Raw genomic sequence first — 20,872 nt, forward strand, 5'->3', positions numbered from 1 at the left:
TTCGCAAGATATGGACTTATATGGCCCCAGAAGCCAGCGTTTTGGCCCAATTTGGTTGAAATTTTGCACTAGGAGTACAATTAGTAATATAGTAATGTGTGCCAAATTTGATTGAAATCGGTTCATATTTAGATATAGCTCCCATATATATGTTTTTCTGATTTCGACAAAAATGGTCAAAATACCAATATTTTCCTTGTTAAATCGCTACTGCTTAGTCGAAAAGTTGTAAAAATGACTCTAATTTTCCTAAACTTCTAATACATATATATCGAGCGATAAATCATAAATAAACTTTTGGGAAGTTTCCTTAAAATTGCTTCAGATTTAAATGTTTCCCATATTTTTTTACTAAAATTGTGTTCCACCCTAGTGCATTAGCCAACTTAAATTTTGAGTCTATAGATTTTGTAAAAGTCTATCAAATTCTGTCCAAATTGAGTGGTATTTAAATGTATGTATTTGGGACAAACCTTTATATATAGCCCCCAACACATTTGACGGATGTGATAGTGGTATCGAAAATTTAGATCTACAAAGTGGTAGTCGGCCCCGCCCGACTTTAGACTTTCCTTACTTGTTTGGATGTAAATTAAAAAATTCTATTATATTTTGTCACATAAACAATTTTTATAATTTTTAATGGATTCTAATGCTAGTCTGAAACGTTTGACAGCAACTATTTTCAAAATCTCACAATTTTTTCAGATTGGATTTAGCATTTTTTTCGATAAAATGTAAAGAATTTGTACCATTTTATGAATTCTTAAATTGTTTTTAGCCAAATTGAAACAAAACAAGTAAGGAAAGTCTAAAGTCGGGCGGGACCGACTATATTATACCCTGCACCACTTTGTAGATCTAAATTTTCGATACCATATCATATACCGTAGGAAAATTGGCGATTTTACAAAGAAAATATTGGTATTTTGACCATTTTTGTCGAAATCAGAAAAACATATATATGGGAGCTATATCTAAATCTGAACCGATTTCAACCAAATTTGGCACGCATAGCTACAATGCTAATTCTACATCCTGTGCAAAATTTCAACTAAATCGGAGTTAAAAATTGGTCTCTGTGGTCATATTAGTGTAAATCGGGCGAAAGCTATATATGGGAGCTATATCTAAATCTGAACTGATTTCAACCAAATTTGGCACGCATAACTAATTCTATTCCCTGTAAAAAATTTCCACTAAATCGGAGCAAAAAATTGGTCTCCGTGGTCATATGAGTGTAATTCGGGCGAAGCTATATATGGGAGCTATATCTAAATCTGAACCGATTTCAACCAAATTTGGCACACTTGACTACACTACTAATTGTACTCCTAGTGCAAAATTTCAACCAAATTGGGGAAAAACTCTGGTTTCTGGGACCGTATTAGTCCATATCGGGCGAAATATATACATGGGAGCTATATCTAACTCTGAATCGATTTCTTCCAAAATCAATAGTCTTCTATTCCGAGCCAAAACATATACTTGTGCCAAATTTGAAGTCGATTGGACTAAAACTGCGACCTAGACTTTGATTACAAAAATGTGTTCACGGACAGACGGACATGGCTGTATCGACCAGGGTTGGCCTGTCACAAACTGTGACTTTTGCGACATACATTTGCGACGGTATAATACGTATGTCGCAAAAGTCGTAAACCTACTGTAGAAAACCAAATTTTGAATAGAAGAAATCCTGAACATTTTTATACCCACTGAATGCGTGGCATAAAAGTAGAAAAGAAATAAAAAGGCACTGGTTTAGAAGTTGAACCAAAATATTTGGGCTTTATTTAATCAATTATTGTTCGTCAAACAATATTTACCTTCGTAGAAGCGAGAGAGTCTCAAAAGTGAATGTCAAAAAGCTTGGATGCCGAAAGGCGGGGGTTGATGACATTTGACGTTAGAAAATGTCCTCATTTTCGTACCGAAAGGCAGAAAAGGTATAGACAAATCCTAACGGCGGGATTACACTTGAAAATGATTATATGATTTAACAAAAGCTAAGAAAACGGCATTTGAACTTAAACATTGCCGCCCGCCTTGCAACATCCAGCCAGGTTGCAAAGTTTAAAACATAAATTCATAGTTACACTTAAATAATGAAATAATGAAAGTATACAGGATGTACATTTCAGTTAACAAAAATGAGCATTTTATTTTAGTTCAATTCTTTTTTTTCTCTTGTTATGGTTTCCATTTCATGTTTCATTTTTTCAAAAACAAATTCATATTTACAAATGTGCTCGTCAAGCACGCGATCGTAAATGGACTCGTTAAGCCCGATCGATTTTTAAATTTCAAATAAATTTGACTCGGAAGAGCCGGGTGTCGAGGACTCGTAAAGTCAGAAGGCTGTTGAAGACTACCTTACACCCAAGTGTGATATGGGGTGGCGAAGCCACAAACAATTCTCCTGGAGGGACCCCAGAAGCCGTCGTCAACGGTTTTTTATTGGTTGCTGTTGCAACATTGTCGGCCAGAATGGCAGAATCAGTAGTCGTACTGATGGTATGTTCATCGGCAAGGGGTGCGATGCTAGAATTAATCTCCCGTTCCTCATCCAACATGGGGACGTCGTCCTCAGACTCTGGAAGGGTAGCAGTCATCTTTGCTATGTTTTCTATCTATGAAAATATAGAAAGATTTCGGAACGGAAAACCAAATTAACATAATGGTCAGGGTGACCAGAAACCGTAGGTCGCCTCACAACTTGTAGTCTGATCTATTGCGATTCGAACGCGGCCATCAAACCAAAGATTTTTCATGAAACAAAAACTAGGGAGGACGCGAGCATAACGCGACAGATAGACCTATGTTAACTCCCTAAAAGACAAGGATGTAATCCATTTGAACAAACTACGACCGTTAGTACCCGGATGAACATCGCGAAGACGACATAATTTCCACGTAGTGGGGAGTAATAGTTCTCGTCGAGAATGTCGTGGACAAATCAAAAGTAGCATGTAAAGTTACCGCTTTCGTAGAAAAGCAGACTGTTTTTTAAATATAACCGTGATAAATAGCGTACTATAGGACAAGATAGCTCAAACTCATGGCGTGTATTGCCCCTTGACCCAGGCGCATTACCCAAATTATGGTACCCCGTCAATACGTCGTCAACGTACATGCACTTCTGTAGGACTTGTACATAAAGAGGAAACCCATTCTCCGTGTCGTCAGCCAAATGCAAAAGTTGTCCAAGCCACTGTCTGTAACTAAAAGTTCCGGATAATATTTGCAGAGAATATCTTAACTGTATTCAATGCAGAAAGGTCTAGGACGGGTCAACATATAAATGGCGATACATCAGTGTGATATCGCAATTGTACACAAATTTATACAACTTCCACCTCAAAACGAGGAGAAACAAGTCTGATTGTTGAGTCGGACCGACGTGTAAAAATGTCATTCAAGGCAGTGAAAACCAATCGAAGTCAAATTGTCTTTTTATCGGTGGATGACCGGCGATAAGGCAGATAACACATTTTCATTTGTAGGCGTAACCTAAACTGGCCTCATATGGTATAACTGTATATACCCGCGGACAAAGTCGTGGTGAATCGTCTTAATTCATGGTTTTCACAAGAGGGATGCCTAATTTCGAAGAAATTGTGTCGGCCAGGCCGTCCTTGGTTTCCGATTTGTCCGAAGAAATAAGTTTCAAGAGGAAGAGTATCTTCACTCAGAATACCGTCGGGATGTCGTTTTATAATTTTCCTCGCAAAACTTATCTAAATCAGATAAGAGAGGACGTCGGGGAAGCTCTTCTAGTTCCCAAAGTGCGGTGAAGTGTCTCGTGAAGACCATTTTCCTTGGAGAGGTCCACAGTAGTCGTGTAGACAGAAATATTCGAGGAAGGGATAGGACCCGTGACAACCCAGCCGAAGACTGTGTTTTGTGCTAGTAATGATCCCAAAATATTCGTTCGCGTACCCTCCAACACAATTTTCGGATAAAGATCCGCGCCCAAAAGCAGGTCAACAGGACGACAAACAAATAAATTGGGGTCAGCCAAACGTAGATTTGGCATACTAGACACAATGTCACGATCTAGAGAAAAAGATGGCAGGTTGCCGGAAATGTTCGGAAGAACATACGCTGTAGTCTCCAGTAGGAGCGACTCGTCTAGTGGGGTACCAATGCAAAGTGAACAAAGTTCTCTCGACGTGATCGAAACACTTTGATTCACACCAGAAATTGTAGCCAAAGCCGAAGACGTACTCAGTCCAAGTCGGTTTCGCAATCCTTCCGTAATAAAGGATGATTCCGAAGCTGGATCTATTAGGGCCCTAGCAGGGTACGTCATACCCTGGTGAACGATATTCACCATTGCAGTTCCCAATAATACATTTCCACTACGTGAAATGTGGAAAACCTGTCTACTCGACGTCCCCGACACAATGCCTGTCGATGTAGAAGGTTCATTGGCATCCAATGACACCGGTACGGGATTCCGTGAAACTGGCGCGGGAACGATAGGAGCAGTCCTGGGACCAGTTGATGTTTCTCTATGCAAAAGAGTGTGGTGTCTTCTACCACATTTACCGCAATCATACGCGCTGGGGCAATTAGCTGCAATATGTCTGCGGGACAGACAATTCATGCAACACCGATGGCGCTTAACAATATTCATCCTCTCAAGAACTGAAAGATTATGAAACCTAGAACACGTTCTGAGGTGATGCTGTCGTCGACAGAGAACGCATAATCTGTCAGGAGAGGATTGGGAGGAAGGGGGCGTACTTGTTGGGGAACGAGTCGTGTTCGCATTCGTGAAATGCGAGCGAATTCTTTTGTTGGCAGGAGGCCTGGCGTCAATGCCGCGGATATCGCGAAGACATGTCAATGTCTGGATTCTTTCCGTGAGAAAGAAGTCCAAATCTGACCAAGAAGACAAAGCAGACTTGTCCTTAATACTCTGTTCCCAAAGTGTAACAGTACATTTCGGCAACCTCTGAAGGCATAAAAAGACGAGGATGGGATCCCAATCGTCAGTAGCCACATCGTAGATGGACATTGTCGAAATGCATGTCGAGATACCACGTTGTAGTTTCTTCAGTTCTGAACTGGTCTCAGACTCCAAGACCGGTAAATCGAATAATAATTTGAGTTGGTGGTTCACCAATAGGCGGGTATTATCATAAGTACCCCTTAGTGCCTTCCACGCAAGAGCGAAGCTTCTATGCGTGAGCGGAAATTTCGAAACAACCTCGCGAGCTTCACCACTGGTCTTCTTGAGCAAATGACACAATTTCTCAATATCGCTAAGTCGGCTATTGTTAATGTATGCCGCTGTGAAGAAATCTCTAAATGTCGGCCAATTGAGAAAATCGCCGTCAAAAACATCTATATCACAAGGCGGCAGATTGAGACTGTGGGAGGAACTATTGTCTCCCCTAGAGCCAACGGAAGAACTGTGAGAGTCATCGGACCTATGAGAAACATTCAAAAGTAATGTTTGGTCCTCCAACCGAGACGATTTAGCAGAGTGCTTAGATGGTGCACGTAGTGCATCCAATTTACGTTGGATTGATTCCATAACGTTCAGATAACAATTATAAGCCACGTCATATTTTCTGTCAGCAGCGGCGACTGCCTCGGTTGCGTTGCTCTGTGTGGACACAAAGTCAAGACATTCGTCGAATAAGCTCTTAACTTTTTCCCACAACGACTTAGCCTCGGAACCATGACATTCTAGTCTATGGGCGGTGAGATCATCGTCTCGCAAACTGTGAAACTTCGTTTCAAATCGGACTACTGCGTCAGTTGCTCTTGTGAAAGCAGTTAGTGGTGTAGTAGTCATTATGAAAAAGTACTGGAAAATTTAAAGGGCGAAAAAATTGACACGTGATGTCCAAAACTCTTGAAAAGAGTATAAATCGGTTCAAAAAGCTACTTCGATTTGTCGTCGAACAAATGAAAACGCAGTTATTCCTCTCAGTGTATGCGAAAGTTGTATCGTCAACACACAATATTTTTCGCAGTGTACCGAAAGTACTAAAAATGTGAGTAAGGTAACGTGATTACCACAAAAACACAAAAAATGAGATCCGAAACTTTCTCACAGTGTACGGAGTACAACCAATTTTTTACAGTGTATCGTCGATACACCAATTTCCTTACAGTGTATTGGAAATACCAGCTAAAATTAGCTCTGTAAGGTAAATTATAAGTATTTTAACTTTTTGTAATAATTGGCGAAAAATTTCTCCAAGTGTATGAAAACACGTAAAGTTTCTTCAAGTGTATCGTAAATACATGAAAGCCTTTTTCGCGTGGCGAAATATATGCAAAATCTTTATTTGGAAAATATTACAATATTTTTCCAGTGTACCAAAAGATTTTTGCAAGTGTATCGTGAATACAAAAAATATTTTCAGTGTATCGTAGAATACAAAGAATAATATTCGCGTGGCGAATTATTGGAAAAATTGAAAATTTTATATATTTCGAGAGTTTCTCTCAGTGTATATATTATCCAAAATTTCTCCCAGTGTACGTAGATACACAAAATTTGTGCAAGTGTATCGTGAATATCACTTGCAAAATGGAAAAATTACAAAACAATAAAAAGTCGTGAACTTTAGATTGTAAAATATCAACTTGACCGATTGTAGGGTGCACGGACTGTAAGATGCACGCTACCAAACGGTAAGGTCCAACAACAACAATAATATAAAAATCAAAAAAGTTTCGTGGAAACTCAAATATGTCAATATTAAAATAATATAATATATGTATATAAAATACTATTATTTTATTGTTTATATCGACCGACCGTAGGGTACACTACCACGTAACATGAACGATAATAGTAAACGACCGATATCCGTAGGAATCAACAATAAATACTTTTCTCAATTGAACTTGCAAAAAATTATTTTTATAATTTCGCGCCGTAAGCGACCCACGCTAATAAACCAACGTGTATGCAGTTCGAACGTATGTTGGATGTAACACCTGTGTGCGTACGTGTGTATAGCAAGTTGAACGGCAACTGTATAACACTTTACTATTGATGCCTATTGGCAAACCAATGCTTACAACCAATGCAATTGTTTTTGTTTTTTCTATGCCGATCGAAGATCAAAAAACCAAAAGAAAAAACACAACAATATGAATGTAATCAAATGGAGAAATACAGCGAAATTGAATTCAACTTTGACGTACAATATTTGGACGAAAACAAAGTGGAATTAAATGCACTTTTCAACACTTTAATGACAATGTAACCGGGTATTAAAGACCGACGGATAATTTATTTTTTTTTCCGTAGAGATTTAATGTACAACCGATATAAAATACGAGTTGTAAAGCGACCGTAGGCGAGTGTTTATTTCTGTTTTATTTATATTTACACCGAAGGATATGCTCACTTTTTAATTATCACTGAAAGTACATACCTTGGTTGTTGATAATAAAAATATTTGTGTAATAAATTGAAAATGCCTCGTAGAGGATGGTGATCGTCGATCGTTTGTTGTTGTTGTTGTTGATTGGCGTAGCCTTTGCCTTCGAGGAAGAAATAAAAAGAGCGAATTAATTCTTTCCAATTAATATTCGGCTCGAATGGACCAATGAATGCGTGGCATAAAAGTAGAAAAGAAATAAAAAGGCACTGGTTTAGAAGTTGAACCAAAATATTTGGGCTTTATTTAATCAATTATTGTTCGTCAAACAATATTTACCTTCGTAGAAGCGAGAGAGTCTCAAAAGTGAATGTCAAAAAGCTTGGATGCCGAAAGGCGGGGGTTGATGACATTTGACGTTAGAAAATGTCCTCATTTTCGTACCGAAAGGCAGAAAAGGTATAGACAAATCCTAACGGCGGGATTACACTTGAAAATGATTATATGATTTAACAAAAGCTAAGAAAACGGCATTTGAACTTAAACACCCACCACCATAGGATGGGGGGTACATTAACTTTGTCATTCCGTTTGTAACACATCGAAATATTGCTCTAAGACCCCATAAAGTATATATATTCTGGGTCGTGGTGAAATTCTGAGTCGATCTGAGCATGTCCGTCCGTCCGTCCGTCTGTTGAAATCACGCTAACTTCCGAACGAAACAAGCTATCGACTTGAAACTTGGCACAAGTAGTTGTTATTTATGTAGGTCGGATGGTATTGCAAATGGGCCATATCGGTCCACTTTTACGTATAGCCCCCATATAAACGGACCCCAAAATTTGGCTTGCGAGGCCTCTAAGAGAAGCAAATTTCATCCGATCCGGCTGAAATTTGGTATGTGGTGTAAGTATATGGTCTCTAACAACCATGCAAAAATTGGTCCACATCGGTTCATAATTATATATAGCCCCCATATAAACCGATCCCCCGATTTGGCTTGCGAGGCCTCTAAGAGAAGCAAATTTCATCCGATCCGGCTGAAATTTTGTACATGGTGTAAGTATATGGTCTCTAACAACCATGCAAAAATTGGTCCACATCGGTTCATAATTATATATAGCCCCCATATAAACCAATCACCAGATTTGACCTCCGGAACCTCTTGGAAGACCAAAATTCATCTGATTCAGTTGAAATTTGGTACGTGGTGTTAATATATGGGCTCAAACTCCCATTCAAAGATTGGTCTATATCGGTCCATAATTATATATAGGCCCCATATAAACCGATCCCCAGATTTGACCTCCAGAGCCCCTTGGAAGAGCAAAATTCTTCCCATTCGGTTGAAATTTGTTACGTGATGTTAGTATATGGTATCCAACAACCATGCAGGAATTGGTTCCTATCAGTCCATAATTATATATAGCTTCCATATAAACCGATCCCCAGATTTGACCTCCGGTGCCTTTTGGAGAAGCAAAATTCATCCGATCTGCTTGAAATTTGGTACTTGATGGTAGCATATGATATTTAACAACCATGCCAAAAGTGGTCCATATCAGTCCATAATCGTACATAGCCCCATATAAACCGATCCCGAGATTTGGTTTCGGAACCTCTTGGAGGAGCAAATTTCATCCGAGTGAGTTGAAATTTGGTACATTGTGCTAGTATATGGTCGTTAACAACCATGCCTAACTAGGTCCATATCGGTCTATAGTTATATATGGCCCTCAGATAAATCGATCCCCAATCACACAAAAATTGGTCCATATCAAGTTCATAATTGTATATAGCCCCCATATAAGCGACCCCCATATTTCAATTCTGGCTCTCTGCGTACAAAAAGTCCATATCGATTCGTAATTATTTGTAGACTTAACTATACATAACTTTTTTGTCTAATATATACCAGGTATGGACTAAATCACAATTTAGAAAACGATGCTAAGAAGTTTTAAGATACCACAACCCAAGTAATTCGATTGTGGATGACAGTCTTTCGTAGAAGTTGCTACGCAATCCATGGTGGTGGGTACATAAGATTCGGCCTGGCCGAACTTGCGGCCGTATATGCTTGTTTAATTTAGATTGACGGCATTCGCTGTGAGTTTCGGCAGAAATTTGTGATATACCTTGGGGTTATATTGGACAGGAGACTGAACTTAAAGCTAAAAAAGGACGAGAAAATCCACGGTTACCCTGTACTCGTTCAAAAGGCTATAGGGAAAATGTGGGGACAAAAAACCGAAAATTGTGAACATTCCTAAGAATTGCAACTTCTTCGCACATACCATCGTCTTGGATATCATCGAATTCGCTGCCTAGCTGACGCGACTAAAGTATTTTGAGTTTGCGACTTTTGTTACTTTTTCTACATTTACGACGCGTATGTGACGTTTACGACGTTTACAACTTTGCGATAGTCGCAAACCTAAAAATGTTTGATACAGACCATCTCTGATATCGACTTAGGAGCCCATCCTGAGCATTTTTGCCAAAGACACCATGTGTCTATTAGTGGTGTGCGCGTGAGTGAAATTTAACTCACACTCACGCACATTCACGAATTGAAAAACAGTACTCACGCACGAACTACTTTTAAAGACTCACGTTCACGCACGATTCACAACAATTTACGTGACTCACGACAAATTCAAGAGACTCACGACATTTTCCAACCAAGAATGAGCAAAGGTAACAAAATTCATGAATAGAATATAGTTCGACAGCTAAATCAATTTCAGTTAATATACGAGTAAGAATTAAATCTTGATTTTTTTCGTGAGCGTGATTTTGCAGAAATTTTATTCACTTACATTAACGAACCGAATTTATTACTCACGCACGACATATTTGTTTTAGTCCCATTCGCGAGAGTTGCTTCAGATTTTACGCAATTCACGCGTGTCACGAAAATTTGGTCTTCTGGAAATACTTTTAAAGTTGTGTCTTTGGAAGAACTTCAAAATTTTTTGCTGAGTATGTACTGGTACCATCTCAACTCCTCCAAATTTGATGGGAGTTATCAAAGGTTTATATTCTCTTATAAAAATATTTAAATCTTAACCGATTGGAAGACAATTTCTTATACTTCTCCAAAATCTGTAGAAGTAAAATTTAAATCTGCTAATGCCCTGCTTAACAGTGAAGATTCAACAAAAAAATTGGCTATATCTTGCCAATATAGGTGCTCAATTTTGGGTTGTAGTATATTTCGATATTTCCACAAGTCGTAGTGTTGTTGAAACCTCAACCGTTCTGTGGAAAGTCTGGCACTACAGTGCCAGACTTCTTCCAAAATCAATAGGCTACTAACATATTCTGACTCAAAACACATAATTGTGCTAATATTGAAGTCAATTTGACTAAACCTGCGACCCAGACACTGATCACAAAAATATGTTCACAGACAGACGGACGGACGAACATGGCTAGATCGACTTAGGGGCCAATCCTGAGCATTATTTCCAAAGGCACCATGTGTTTTTCTCGTCTCATTCTGGGTGTTGATTTGAGAAAGTTTTACAAAATTTCGATGTGCCAGTGGCAATTTGGGTTATTTTTGCCCAAATCGGAAAAAATATATATGACAGTGGCATAGGAAAAGAGATATGTTTGTTTCGAATTTATTTCGGCATAAGCCGGCTATCATGCAAAACCTTTTTTCGCAAGGTTAAAGTGTGGTTCATTGTTGGGTTTAATGAACTGCCTGAATTTATTCTGATAATTGGTTGATAGTTTTGCTGCAAGTAGAGGATGCTGATGAGGAATGTGGTAATTCCGAAACGTGCGTCCATCCAACCATCTTGCAGTCTATAGGGCTTTGTCCAAATAAATTTGACAAACATTCTTTTCCTCTGTTGGTTAAGCTACACATGTAGTTTAGTCAATGTATGGTTTTAAGCTGAAATCAAAAAAAAAAAACAACAACAAAATTTTATTTCTATAAAACTTTTATTTCTAAAAAAATTTTTCTAAATTTTATTTAATATATATTTTTTTTCCAAATTTTGTTTCTATAGCAAATTTTCTCACTGCTAAGTCGAAAACTTGCAAAAATAACTAAAATTTTCCTATACCTCTAATACATATCTATCGATTGATGAATCGTAAATGGATTTTTGCGAAATTGCCTAAAAAAATATAAATATTTCACATATTTATACCCTGCTCCACACTGTGCCCATGATTTTGTAGTATAGCCCCCATATAAACCGATCTCCCGATTTGGCTTGCGGAGCTTCTAAGAGAAGAAAATTTCATCCCATCCGGCTGAAATTTGCTACATGGTGTTAGTATATGGTCTCTACCAATCATGCAAAAATTGGTCCACATCGGTCCATAATTATATATAGCCCCCATATAAACCGATTCCCAGATTTGACCTCCGGAGCCTCTGGACGAGCAAAATTCACCCGATCCGGTTAAAATTTGGTACGTGGTGTTAGTATGTGGTCTCTAACAACCATGCAAGAATTGGTCCATATCGGTCATTAATTATATATAGCCCCCATATAAACCGATCTCCCGATTTGGCTTGCGGAGCCTCTAAGGGAAGAAAATTTCATCCCATCCGGCTGAAATTTGGTACATGGTGTAAGTATATGGTATCTAACAATCATGCAAAAATTGGTCTACATCGGTCCATAATTATATATAGCCCCCATATAAACCGATTCCCAGATTTGACCTCCGGAGCCTCTGGACGAGCAAAATTCACCCGATCCGGTTAAAATTTGGTACGTGGTGTTAGTATGTGGTCTCTAACAACCATGCAAGAATTGGTCCATATCGGTCAATAATTCTATGTAGCCCCGATTTAAACCGATCCCCAGATTTGACCTCCGTAGCTCTTGGAGAAGCAAAATTCATCCGATCCGGTTGAAATTTGGTACATTGCGCTAGTATATGGCGGCTAATAACCATGCCATACTTGGTCCATATCGGTCTGTAGTTATATATAGCCGATCCCCCAAAAAAAAAAATCTACCAAAATTTTATTTCTATAGAAAATTTTGGCTAAATTTTATTACTATACACAATTTTGTCAAGGTTTTATTTCTATAGAAAATTTTGTCAAAATATTATTTCTATAGAAAATTTTGTCAAAATTTTATTACAATACAACATTTTTTCAAGATTTTATTTCTAAAGAAAATTTTGTCAAAATTTTATTACAATACAACATTTTTTCAAGATTTTATTTCCATAGAAAATTTTGTCAAAATTTCATTTCTATAGAAAATTTTGTCAAAATTTCATTTCTATAGAAAATTTTGTCAAACTGAATTATATACGTATTTAATCGGTCTTTTTTGTGTAATATGTATATACCCCGTATGGACTAACTTATAATTGAGAAGACGGTGTTAAGAAGTTTTAAGATATCTTGCCATCGGCAAGTGTTACCGCAATACAAGTAATTCGATTGTGGATGACAGTCTTTAGTACAAGTTTCTATGCAATCCATGGTGGAGGGCACATAAGATTCGGCCTGTCGGAACTTACTGCCGTATATACTTGTTTTTATTAAACATAGGACCGACATTGCCTTAAATATAGAGTTCAATTGGCATCAAATGTGAAATTAAAATCTTTTTTGCACACATAAATAAATACGATAATTTATATCGATTCATGTACGGTACCCCCACAATAAAACTACAAATTAGTGGTATTAAAATAAGATTTAGTTAAATTACCCGGAGTCGAAGTCGACGCTGATGAAAAATGCTGGAGTCGGAGTCGAGGAAAATTGGCTCGACCCCACAGCCCTGTGCCCTACATTACTACTAATTACTTGTGTCATGTTTCTGGCAGGTAGTTTTTTTCGTTCAGAAGTTAATGTGATCTCAACTGACCGTCTATTGACAATGGTTTCAATATTAAGCATGGAAAATATATTTTGAAGAATGGTAAGCAACATTTTTCAAAACCCCAGGAGGACAAATTTTAGGCTGTAAAATTTTAAGCCAATAATTTGTCAGAATTTTCTATGGCAATCTAATCATCGGGAAGGATGAAAGAAATTCTGACACTTAGCTAACGCCCTATTTCCTTGTTAAGTTTTGCATTTGCTGTCACTGTGCTACCATATGATAGAATGGATTTTGCTACGTGCTAATTTCATCGGTTTTATTGTTTCTCTGTTGGCAAACCCATTTCAATTTTAATTCGACTATAAAATGAATTTATAATTTAAAATTATAATCAAAAATTTTGCTCCGACAATCTCATACTTAAGGAGCAACATTATGGTGTGCAATAAATATGGTGCCTTAAAACGTGACATTTTATTCAAATAAATTTTTTTTGGTGAGATTTTAGTACGTTCTGCTTGTCCTTATTTACTTGTGTTTTTGTAAGCTACGAAAAGATTTTAAAGATTTATTTAAATATGGGCAAACACCTAGATACCAACACACATATGTAAATTTATATCTTATGATGAAAATCTTAATTCGAATAAACTCATTTGCACTTACCCACCCAAAAAAAAAAAAACAAACAAATAAACAAACCTCGACTGCACAATAGGCCGACAAATTCCCAAGAATCGATGTAATTCATAATTGAAAAGAAGCAAGTCAATCCTAATGTCGTGCTAATTAATTTTGTGATTGGTACCAAATATAATGTAATTGATTTAACAATTTTTTTAATTGAAAACAAAAATCAATCACAATAATTGGGTGTATCAATTAATTTTTCAATAGATTTTGGTGATTTACACTATCATTTCTGTGATTGAGGACCTTTCACTTGAAAATTATTTGGATCAATTAAGTTCGTGATTGAAGACAAACAATTTTTTTATATAACTAAAAAAATGTTAATTAAATAATCTGAAATAACCAATTTGCAGTTCCATCCGACCTACGACGGCAACAACTACTTTGGCAATGTTTCAAGACAATATCTTATGTAGTAAAGAAGTTGGCATAATTTCTACAGATGGAACGACGGACATGGCTAGATCGACTCAGAACTTCACAACGACCAAGAATAAATACATACTTCAAGGGGTCTGAGGCCAATATTTCGATGTGTGCTGCCCGTTGTTTAGCTCAATGACAAGGGATTTCCTTTTTATAGTCAAGTCCCAATGGTCACATGGTCATATGCCGATCGTGCAATATCAGTTGGCGCACAGCATCACCGACCTTTACGAAATTTGTTTTAGAGTAAAGTACGACCTCGGCTAAATTCAGCATCAGTAAGCACTGGTCCTTGACGGAGCCTTATCGCCAAAAATTCTATTAAATTCATCGATGCACTGTTGTTAAGTAAAACCACATCGAAAGGAATAAAAATGCGAAAAAACGATATATTGCATATACTGTTAACCACGTAGGTGGGAATGTGACGGCATAGAAATAGCGTTAAAAACATCATATTTATTGAAGGAAATATACACAAAATAGATAAATTAAATATTCTGAAGAATAATTTGGCCGAATCTGCCCAAAAATGGATTTGTGGACATATATGACAACAAAGCGGAAGAACCTTTTTAAAAAAAAAACTCTCAAAAAACGTCCTTATGGATGTATGGAGCTTAGTACGAAAATTCTAACCCACACAATGCCAACGAAACTCCAGGAAGTAGACAACTCTAAGGGCTACGATACAAAATATTAAAACTTTATAATATTTAGTTTTTAAACCCATAATTATACCCTTCACCACTACTGTGGTACAGGGTATAATAAGTTTGTGCATTTGTATGTAACGCCAAGAAGGAAAAGTCTGAGACCCATCGTTTAGTATACCGATCGTCTTAGAATTAAATTCTGAGTCGATTTAGCGATGTCCGTCTGTCTGTCTGTCTGTCTGTCTGTCTGTCTGTCTGTCTGTCTGTCTGTCTGTCTGTCTGTCTGTCCGTCTGTCTGTCTGTTGATGTATTTTTGTGTGCAAAGTACAGCTCGCAGTTTTAGTCCTATTGTCCTAAAATTTGGTATAGGGTCCTGTTTCGGCTCAAAGACGATCCCTATTGATTTTGGAAAAAATCGGTTCAGATTTAGATATAGCTGCCATATATATTTTTCACCGATCTGGTCATAATTGGCGTGTATATCAACCGATCTTCCTCAAATTCCGTACATCCGAATATTTTATGAGTCTCGAAAAACTTGCAAAATATCAGCCAAATCGGTGCAGATTTAGATATAGCTCCCATATACAGCTTTCGCCCGATTTACACTCATTTGCCCACAGAGGCCAATTTTTTGCTCCGATTTAGTTGAAATTTTGCACGGGGAGTAGAATTAGCATTATAGCTATGCGTGTCAAATTTGGTTGAAATCGGTTCAGATTTAGATATAGCTCCCATATATAGCTTTCGCCCGATTTACACTCAAATGACCACAGAGGCCAATTTTTTGCTCCGATTTGGTTGAAATTTTGCACAGGGAGTATAATTACCATTGTAGCTATGCGTGCCAAATTTGGTTGAAATCGGTTCAGATTTAGATATAGCTCCCATATATAGCTTTCGCCCGATTTACACTCATATGACCACAGAGGCCAATTTTTTGCTCCGATTTAGTTGAAATTTTACACAGGGAGTAGAATTAGCATTGTAGCTATACGTGCCAAATTTGGTTGAAATCGGTTCAGATTTAGATATATCTCCCACATATAGCTTTCGCCCGATTTACACTCATATGACCGTAGAGGCCAATTTTTAACTCCGATTTAGGTGAAATTTTACACAGGGAGTAGAATTAGCATTGTAGCTATGCGTGCCAAATTTGGTTGAAATCGGTTCAGATTTAGATATAGCTCCTATATATAGCTTTCGCCCGATTTACACTCATATGACCAAAGAGGCCAATTTTTTGCTCCGATTTAGTTGAAATTTTGCACAGGGAGTAGAATTAGCATTGTAGCTATGCGTGCCAAATTTGGTTGAAATCGGTTCAGATTTAGATATATCTCCCATATATAGCTCTCGCCCGATTTACACTCATATGACCGTAGAGGCCAATTTTTAACTCCGATTTAGTTGAAATTTTACACAGGGATTAGAATTAGCATTGTAACTATGCGTGCCAAATTTGGTTGAAATCGGTTCAGATTTAGATAGAGCTCCCATATATATGTTTTTCTGATTTCGACAAAAATGGTCAAAATACCAACATTTTCCTTGTTTTTTTACTAACATTGTGTTCCACCCTAGTGCATTAGCCGACTTAAATTTTGAGTCTATACATTTTGTAGAAGTCTATCAAATTCTTCCAGATCGAGTGATATTTAAATGTATGTATTTGGGACAAACCTTTATATATAGCCCCCAACACATTTGACGGATGTGATATGGTATCGAAAATTTAGACTTTCCTTACTAAAATTTAGACTTTCCGACTTTAGACTTTCCTTACTGGTTTTTATTTATTTTTTGTATATGATACAGGTTTGTGTTTTTGGGCTATGTGAAATTATCTTTCTCTTTTTTTTTATACCCTCCATATAAACTTTGTCATTTCGTTTGTAACACATCGAAATATTGCTCTAAGACCCTAATAATAAAGTATATATATGCTCTAATAAAGTATATATATTCTGAGTCGTGGTGAAATTTTGAGTCGATTTGAGTATGTCCGTCCGTCCGTCTGTTGAAATCACGCTAACTTCCGAGCGAAACAAACTATCGACTTGAAACTTGGCACAAGTAGTTGTTATTGATGTAGGTCGGATGGTATTGCAAATGGGCCATATCGGTTCACTTTTACGTATAGCCCCCATATAAACGGACCCCCAAATTTAGCTTGCAGCCCTTCTAAGAGAAGCAAATTTCATCCAATCCGGCTGAATTTTGGTACATGGTGTTAGTATATGGTCTGTAACAGCCATGAAAAAATTGGTCCACATCGGTTAAAAATTATATATAGCCCCCATATAAAACGATCCCCAGATTTGATCTCCGGAGCCTCTTGGAGGAGCAAATTTCATCCGATTCAGTTGAAATTTCGTATTTTGTGTAAGTATATGGTCTCTAACAATCATGCAAAAAGTGGTCCATATCGGTCCATAATTATATATAGCCCTCATATAAACCGATCCCCAGGTTTGACCTCCGGAGCCTCTTGGAGGAGCCAAATTCATACGATCCGGTTCAAATTTGGTATGTGGTGTTAGTATAGGGCCTCTACCTATCATGCAAAAATTGATCCATATCGGTCCATAATTATATATAGCCTATGGGGAATACCGACCCCCATATTTCAATTCTGGCTCTCTAATTACCGCGCAAACATTCATATCGGTTCGTAATTATTTGTAGACTTCTCTATATATATATTTTTTTTTTGCCTAATATACACCTTGTATGGACTAAGAATTTGGAAGACGGTGTTATGAAGTTTTAAGATACCTTGTCATCGGTGATTATTACCACAATCCAAGTAATTCGATTGTGGATGACAGTCTTTCGTAGTTTCTACGCAATTCATGGTGGAGGATACACAAGATTGGCCAAACTTACAGCCATATATACTTGTTGTTTTTTATTTCCCTAAACAGAAATAAATCAAAATAAATTTTCTTTCTATTTTGTAGCTCGGGTGTCAATGTTTAATGTAAAGGTAAAATACACATATATTTACTTTATATTTTTCATATCATCTCACAATTTATTTAAAATTGATTCGTGTACAAATGTTTTTTCTGCTGACTCTAAATTGATTTATATTACATATACATATATTTAAATCTGGCCCAATCTGGACAAAATTTGTTAGACTTCTACAAAATCTATAGAGTTCAAATTTAAGTTGGCTAAAGCCCTGGGATGGAACACAATGTTAATAAAAAACCAGTAAGGAAAGTCTAAAGTCGGGCGGGGCCGACTATATTATACCCTGCACCACTTTGTAAATCTAAATTTTCGATACCATATCACATCCGTCAAATGTGTTGGGGGCTATATATAAAGGTTTGTCCCAAATACATACATTTAAATATCACTCGATCTGGAAGAATTTGATAGACTTCTACAAAATCTATAGACTCAAAATTTAAGTCGGCTAATGCACTAGGGTGGAACACAATGTTAGTAAAAAACAAGGAAAATGTTGGTATTTTGACCATTTTTGTCGAAATCAGAAAAACATATATATGGGAGCTATATCTAAATCTGAACCGATTTCAACCAAATTTGGCACGCATAGTTACAATGCTAATTCTAATCCCTGTGTAAAATTTCAACTAAATCGGAGTTAAAAATTGGCCTCTACGGTCATATGAGTGTAAATCGGGCGAGAGCTATATATGGGAGATATATCTAAATCTGAACCGATTTCAACCAAATTTGGCACGCATAGCTACAATGCTAATTCTACTCCCTGTGCAAAATTTCAACTAAATCGGAGCAAAAAATTGGCCTCTTTGGTCATATGAGTGTAAATCGGGCGAAAGCTATATATAGGAGCTATATCTAAATCTGAACCGATTTCAACCAAATTTGGCACGCATAGCTACAATGCTAATTCTACTCCCTGTGTAAAATTTCACCTAAATCGGAGTTAAAAATTGGCCTCTACGGTCATATGAGTGTAAATCGGGCGAAAGCTATATGTGGGAGATATATCTAAATCTGAACCGATTTCAACCAAATTTGGCACGTATAGCTACAATGCTAATTCTACTCCCTGTGTAAAATTTCAACTAAATCGGAGCAAAAAATTGGCCTCTGTGGTCATATGAGTGTAAATCGGGCGAAAGCTATATATGGGAGCTATATCTAAATCTGAACCGATTTCAACCAAATTTGGCACGCATAGCTACAATGGTAATTATACTCCCTGTGCAAAATTTCAACTAAATCGGAGCAAAAAATTGGCCTCTGTGGTCATTTGAGTGTAAATCGGGCGAAAGCTATATATGGGAGCTATATCTAAATCTGCACCGATTTCAACCAAATTTGACACGCATAGCTATAATGCTAATTCTACTCCCCGTGCAAAATTTCAACTAAATCGGAGCAAAAAATTGGCCTCTGTGGGCAAATGAGTGTAAATCGGGCGAAAGCTGTATATGGGAGCTATATCTAAATCTGCACCGATTTGGCTGATATTTTGCAAGTTTTTCGAGACTCATAAAATATTCGGATGTACGGAATTTGAGGAAGATCGGTTGATATACACGCCAATTATGACCAGATCGGTGAAAAATATATATGGCAGCTATATCTAAATCTGAACCGATTTTTTCCAAAATCAATAGGGATCGTCTTTGAGCCGAAACAGGACCCTATACCAAATTTTAGGACAATCGGACTAAAACTGCGAGCTGTACTTTGCACACAAAAATACATCAACAGACAGACAGACGGACAGACAGACAGACAGACAGACAGACAGACAGACAGACAGACGGACATCGCTAAATCGACTCAGAATTTAATTCTAAGACGATCGGTATACTAAACGATGGGTCTCAGACTTTTCCTTCTTGGCGTTACATACAAATGCACAAACTTATTATACCCTGTACCACAGTAGTGGTGAAGGGTATAAATATTAGAAATATTTAAATCTAAAGCATTTTTAAGAAACTTCGCAAAGGCGCATTTTGTGATTTATATATATGTATTAGAAATAGGTGAAAATTTAGATCAGTTTTACAAGTTTTTGTCTTAGTAGTGGTGATTTTACAAGGAAAATGTGGATATTTTGGCTCAAATCGGAAAAACATATATATAGGGGCATTATCTAAATCTGAGCTGATTTTAACTAAATTTGGCACACAATGCTAAAATGGTAATTCTACCCCCTGTGGAAAGTTTCACGGACATCAGAGTAAATTGTTCCCCTCTGTGGTTATATGAGGGTAAATCGGGCGAAAGAAGTGATTGCAACCAAATAAGGCATCATAGTTCCAATGTTGGGAGCCACCGCGGTGCAATCGTTAGCATGCCCGCCTTACATACACAAGGTCGTGGGTTCGATTCCTGCTTCGACCGAATAGCAAAAAGTTTTTCAGCAGTGGATTATCCCACCTCAGTAATGCTGGTGACATTTCTAAGGGTTTCAAAGCTTCTCTAAGTGGTTTCACTGCAATGTGGAACGCCGTTCGAACTCGGCTATAAAAAAGAGAGGTGCCTTGTCATTGAGCTTAACATGGAATCGGGCAGCACTCAGTGCCAAGAGAGAAGTTCATCAATGTGGTATCACAATGGACTGAATAGTCTAAGTGAGCCTGATACATCGGGCTGCCACCTAACCTAACCTAACATATCTAGGTTAGGTTAGGTTAAATTAGGTATAGTGGCAGCCCGATATTTCAGACTCACTTAGACTATTCAGTCCATTGTCATACCACAGTGGGAGCTATATCTAAATCTGAACCAATTTCTGCCAAAATTAGTAGGGTTCTAAAACTGCGACTAAAACTGATTAAAACAATTATATACAGCAGTAAGTTCGGCCGGGCCGAATCTTAGATACCCACCAACATGAATCAAATATAATGGAAAACTCTTCGTCGTGGCGGGTTAGTTGATA

At 37.4% G+C, this 20,872-nt stretch overlaps 3 protein-coding genes across 3 annotated transcripts in view; all 3 read right to left on the bottom strand.

Annotated features, from left to right (window-relative positions):
* Positions 1 to 20,872, bottom strand: part of LOC142225126 (uncharacterized) — a 979,687-nt gene that overhangs the window by 494,069 nt on the left and 464,746 nt on the right. The window lies entirely within an intron of this gene.
* On the bottom strand, positions 1,764 to 7,897 carry LOC142224268 (uncharacterized). Its single transcript, XM_075294038.1, has 2 exons — positions 7,413 to 7,897; positions 1,764 to 2,633 (listed from the first exon to the last, which is right to left on the bottom strand). Exon 2 carries the CDS (start codon positions 2,613 to 2,615, stop codon positions 2,307 to 2,309), a length of 309 nt encoding a protein of 102 aa, XP_075150153.1. The 5' UTR covers positions 2,616 to 2,633; positions 7,413 to 7,897; the 3' UTR covers positions 1,764 to 2,306.
* Positions 3,746 to 5,812, bottom strand: LOC142225128 (uncharacterized). Its single transcript, XM_075294904.1, has one exon. It carries the CDS (start codon positions 5,810 to 5,812, stop codon positions 3,746 to 3,748), a length of 2,067 nt encoding a protein of 688 aa, XP_075151019.1.

This window comes from Haematobia irritans, chromosome 2 (assembly GCF_050003625.1).
Source record: "Haematobia irritans isolate KBUSLIRL chromosome 2, ASM5000362v1, whole genome shotgun sequence".
NCBI lineage: Eukaryota > Metazoa > Arthropoda > Insecta > Diptera > Muscidae > Haematobia > Haematobia irritans.

What these genes read in the sequence shown, in the direction of transcription:
- LOC142224268 (XM_075294038.1), bottom strand. Translation starts at nt 2,615, where the DNA reads ATGACTGCTACCCTTCCAGAGTCTGAGGACGACGTCCCCATGTTGGAT.
- LOC142225128 (XM_075294904.1), bottom strand. Translation starts at nt 5,812, where the DNA reads ATGACTACTACACCACTAACTGCTTTCACAAGAGCAACTGACGCAGTA.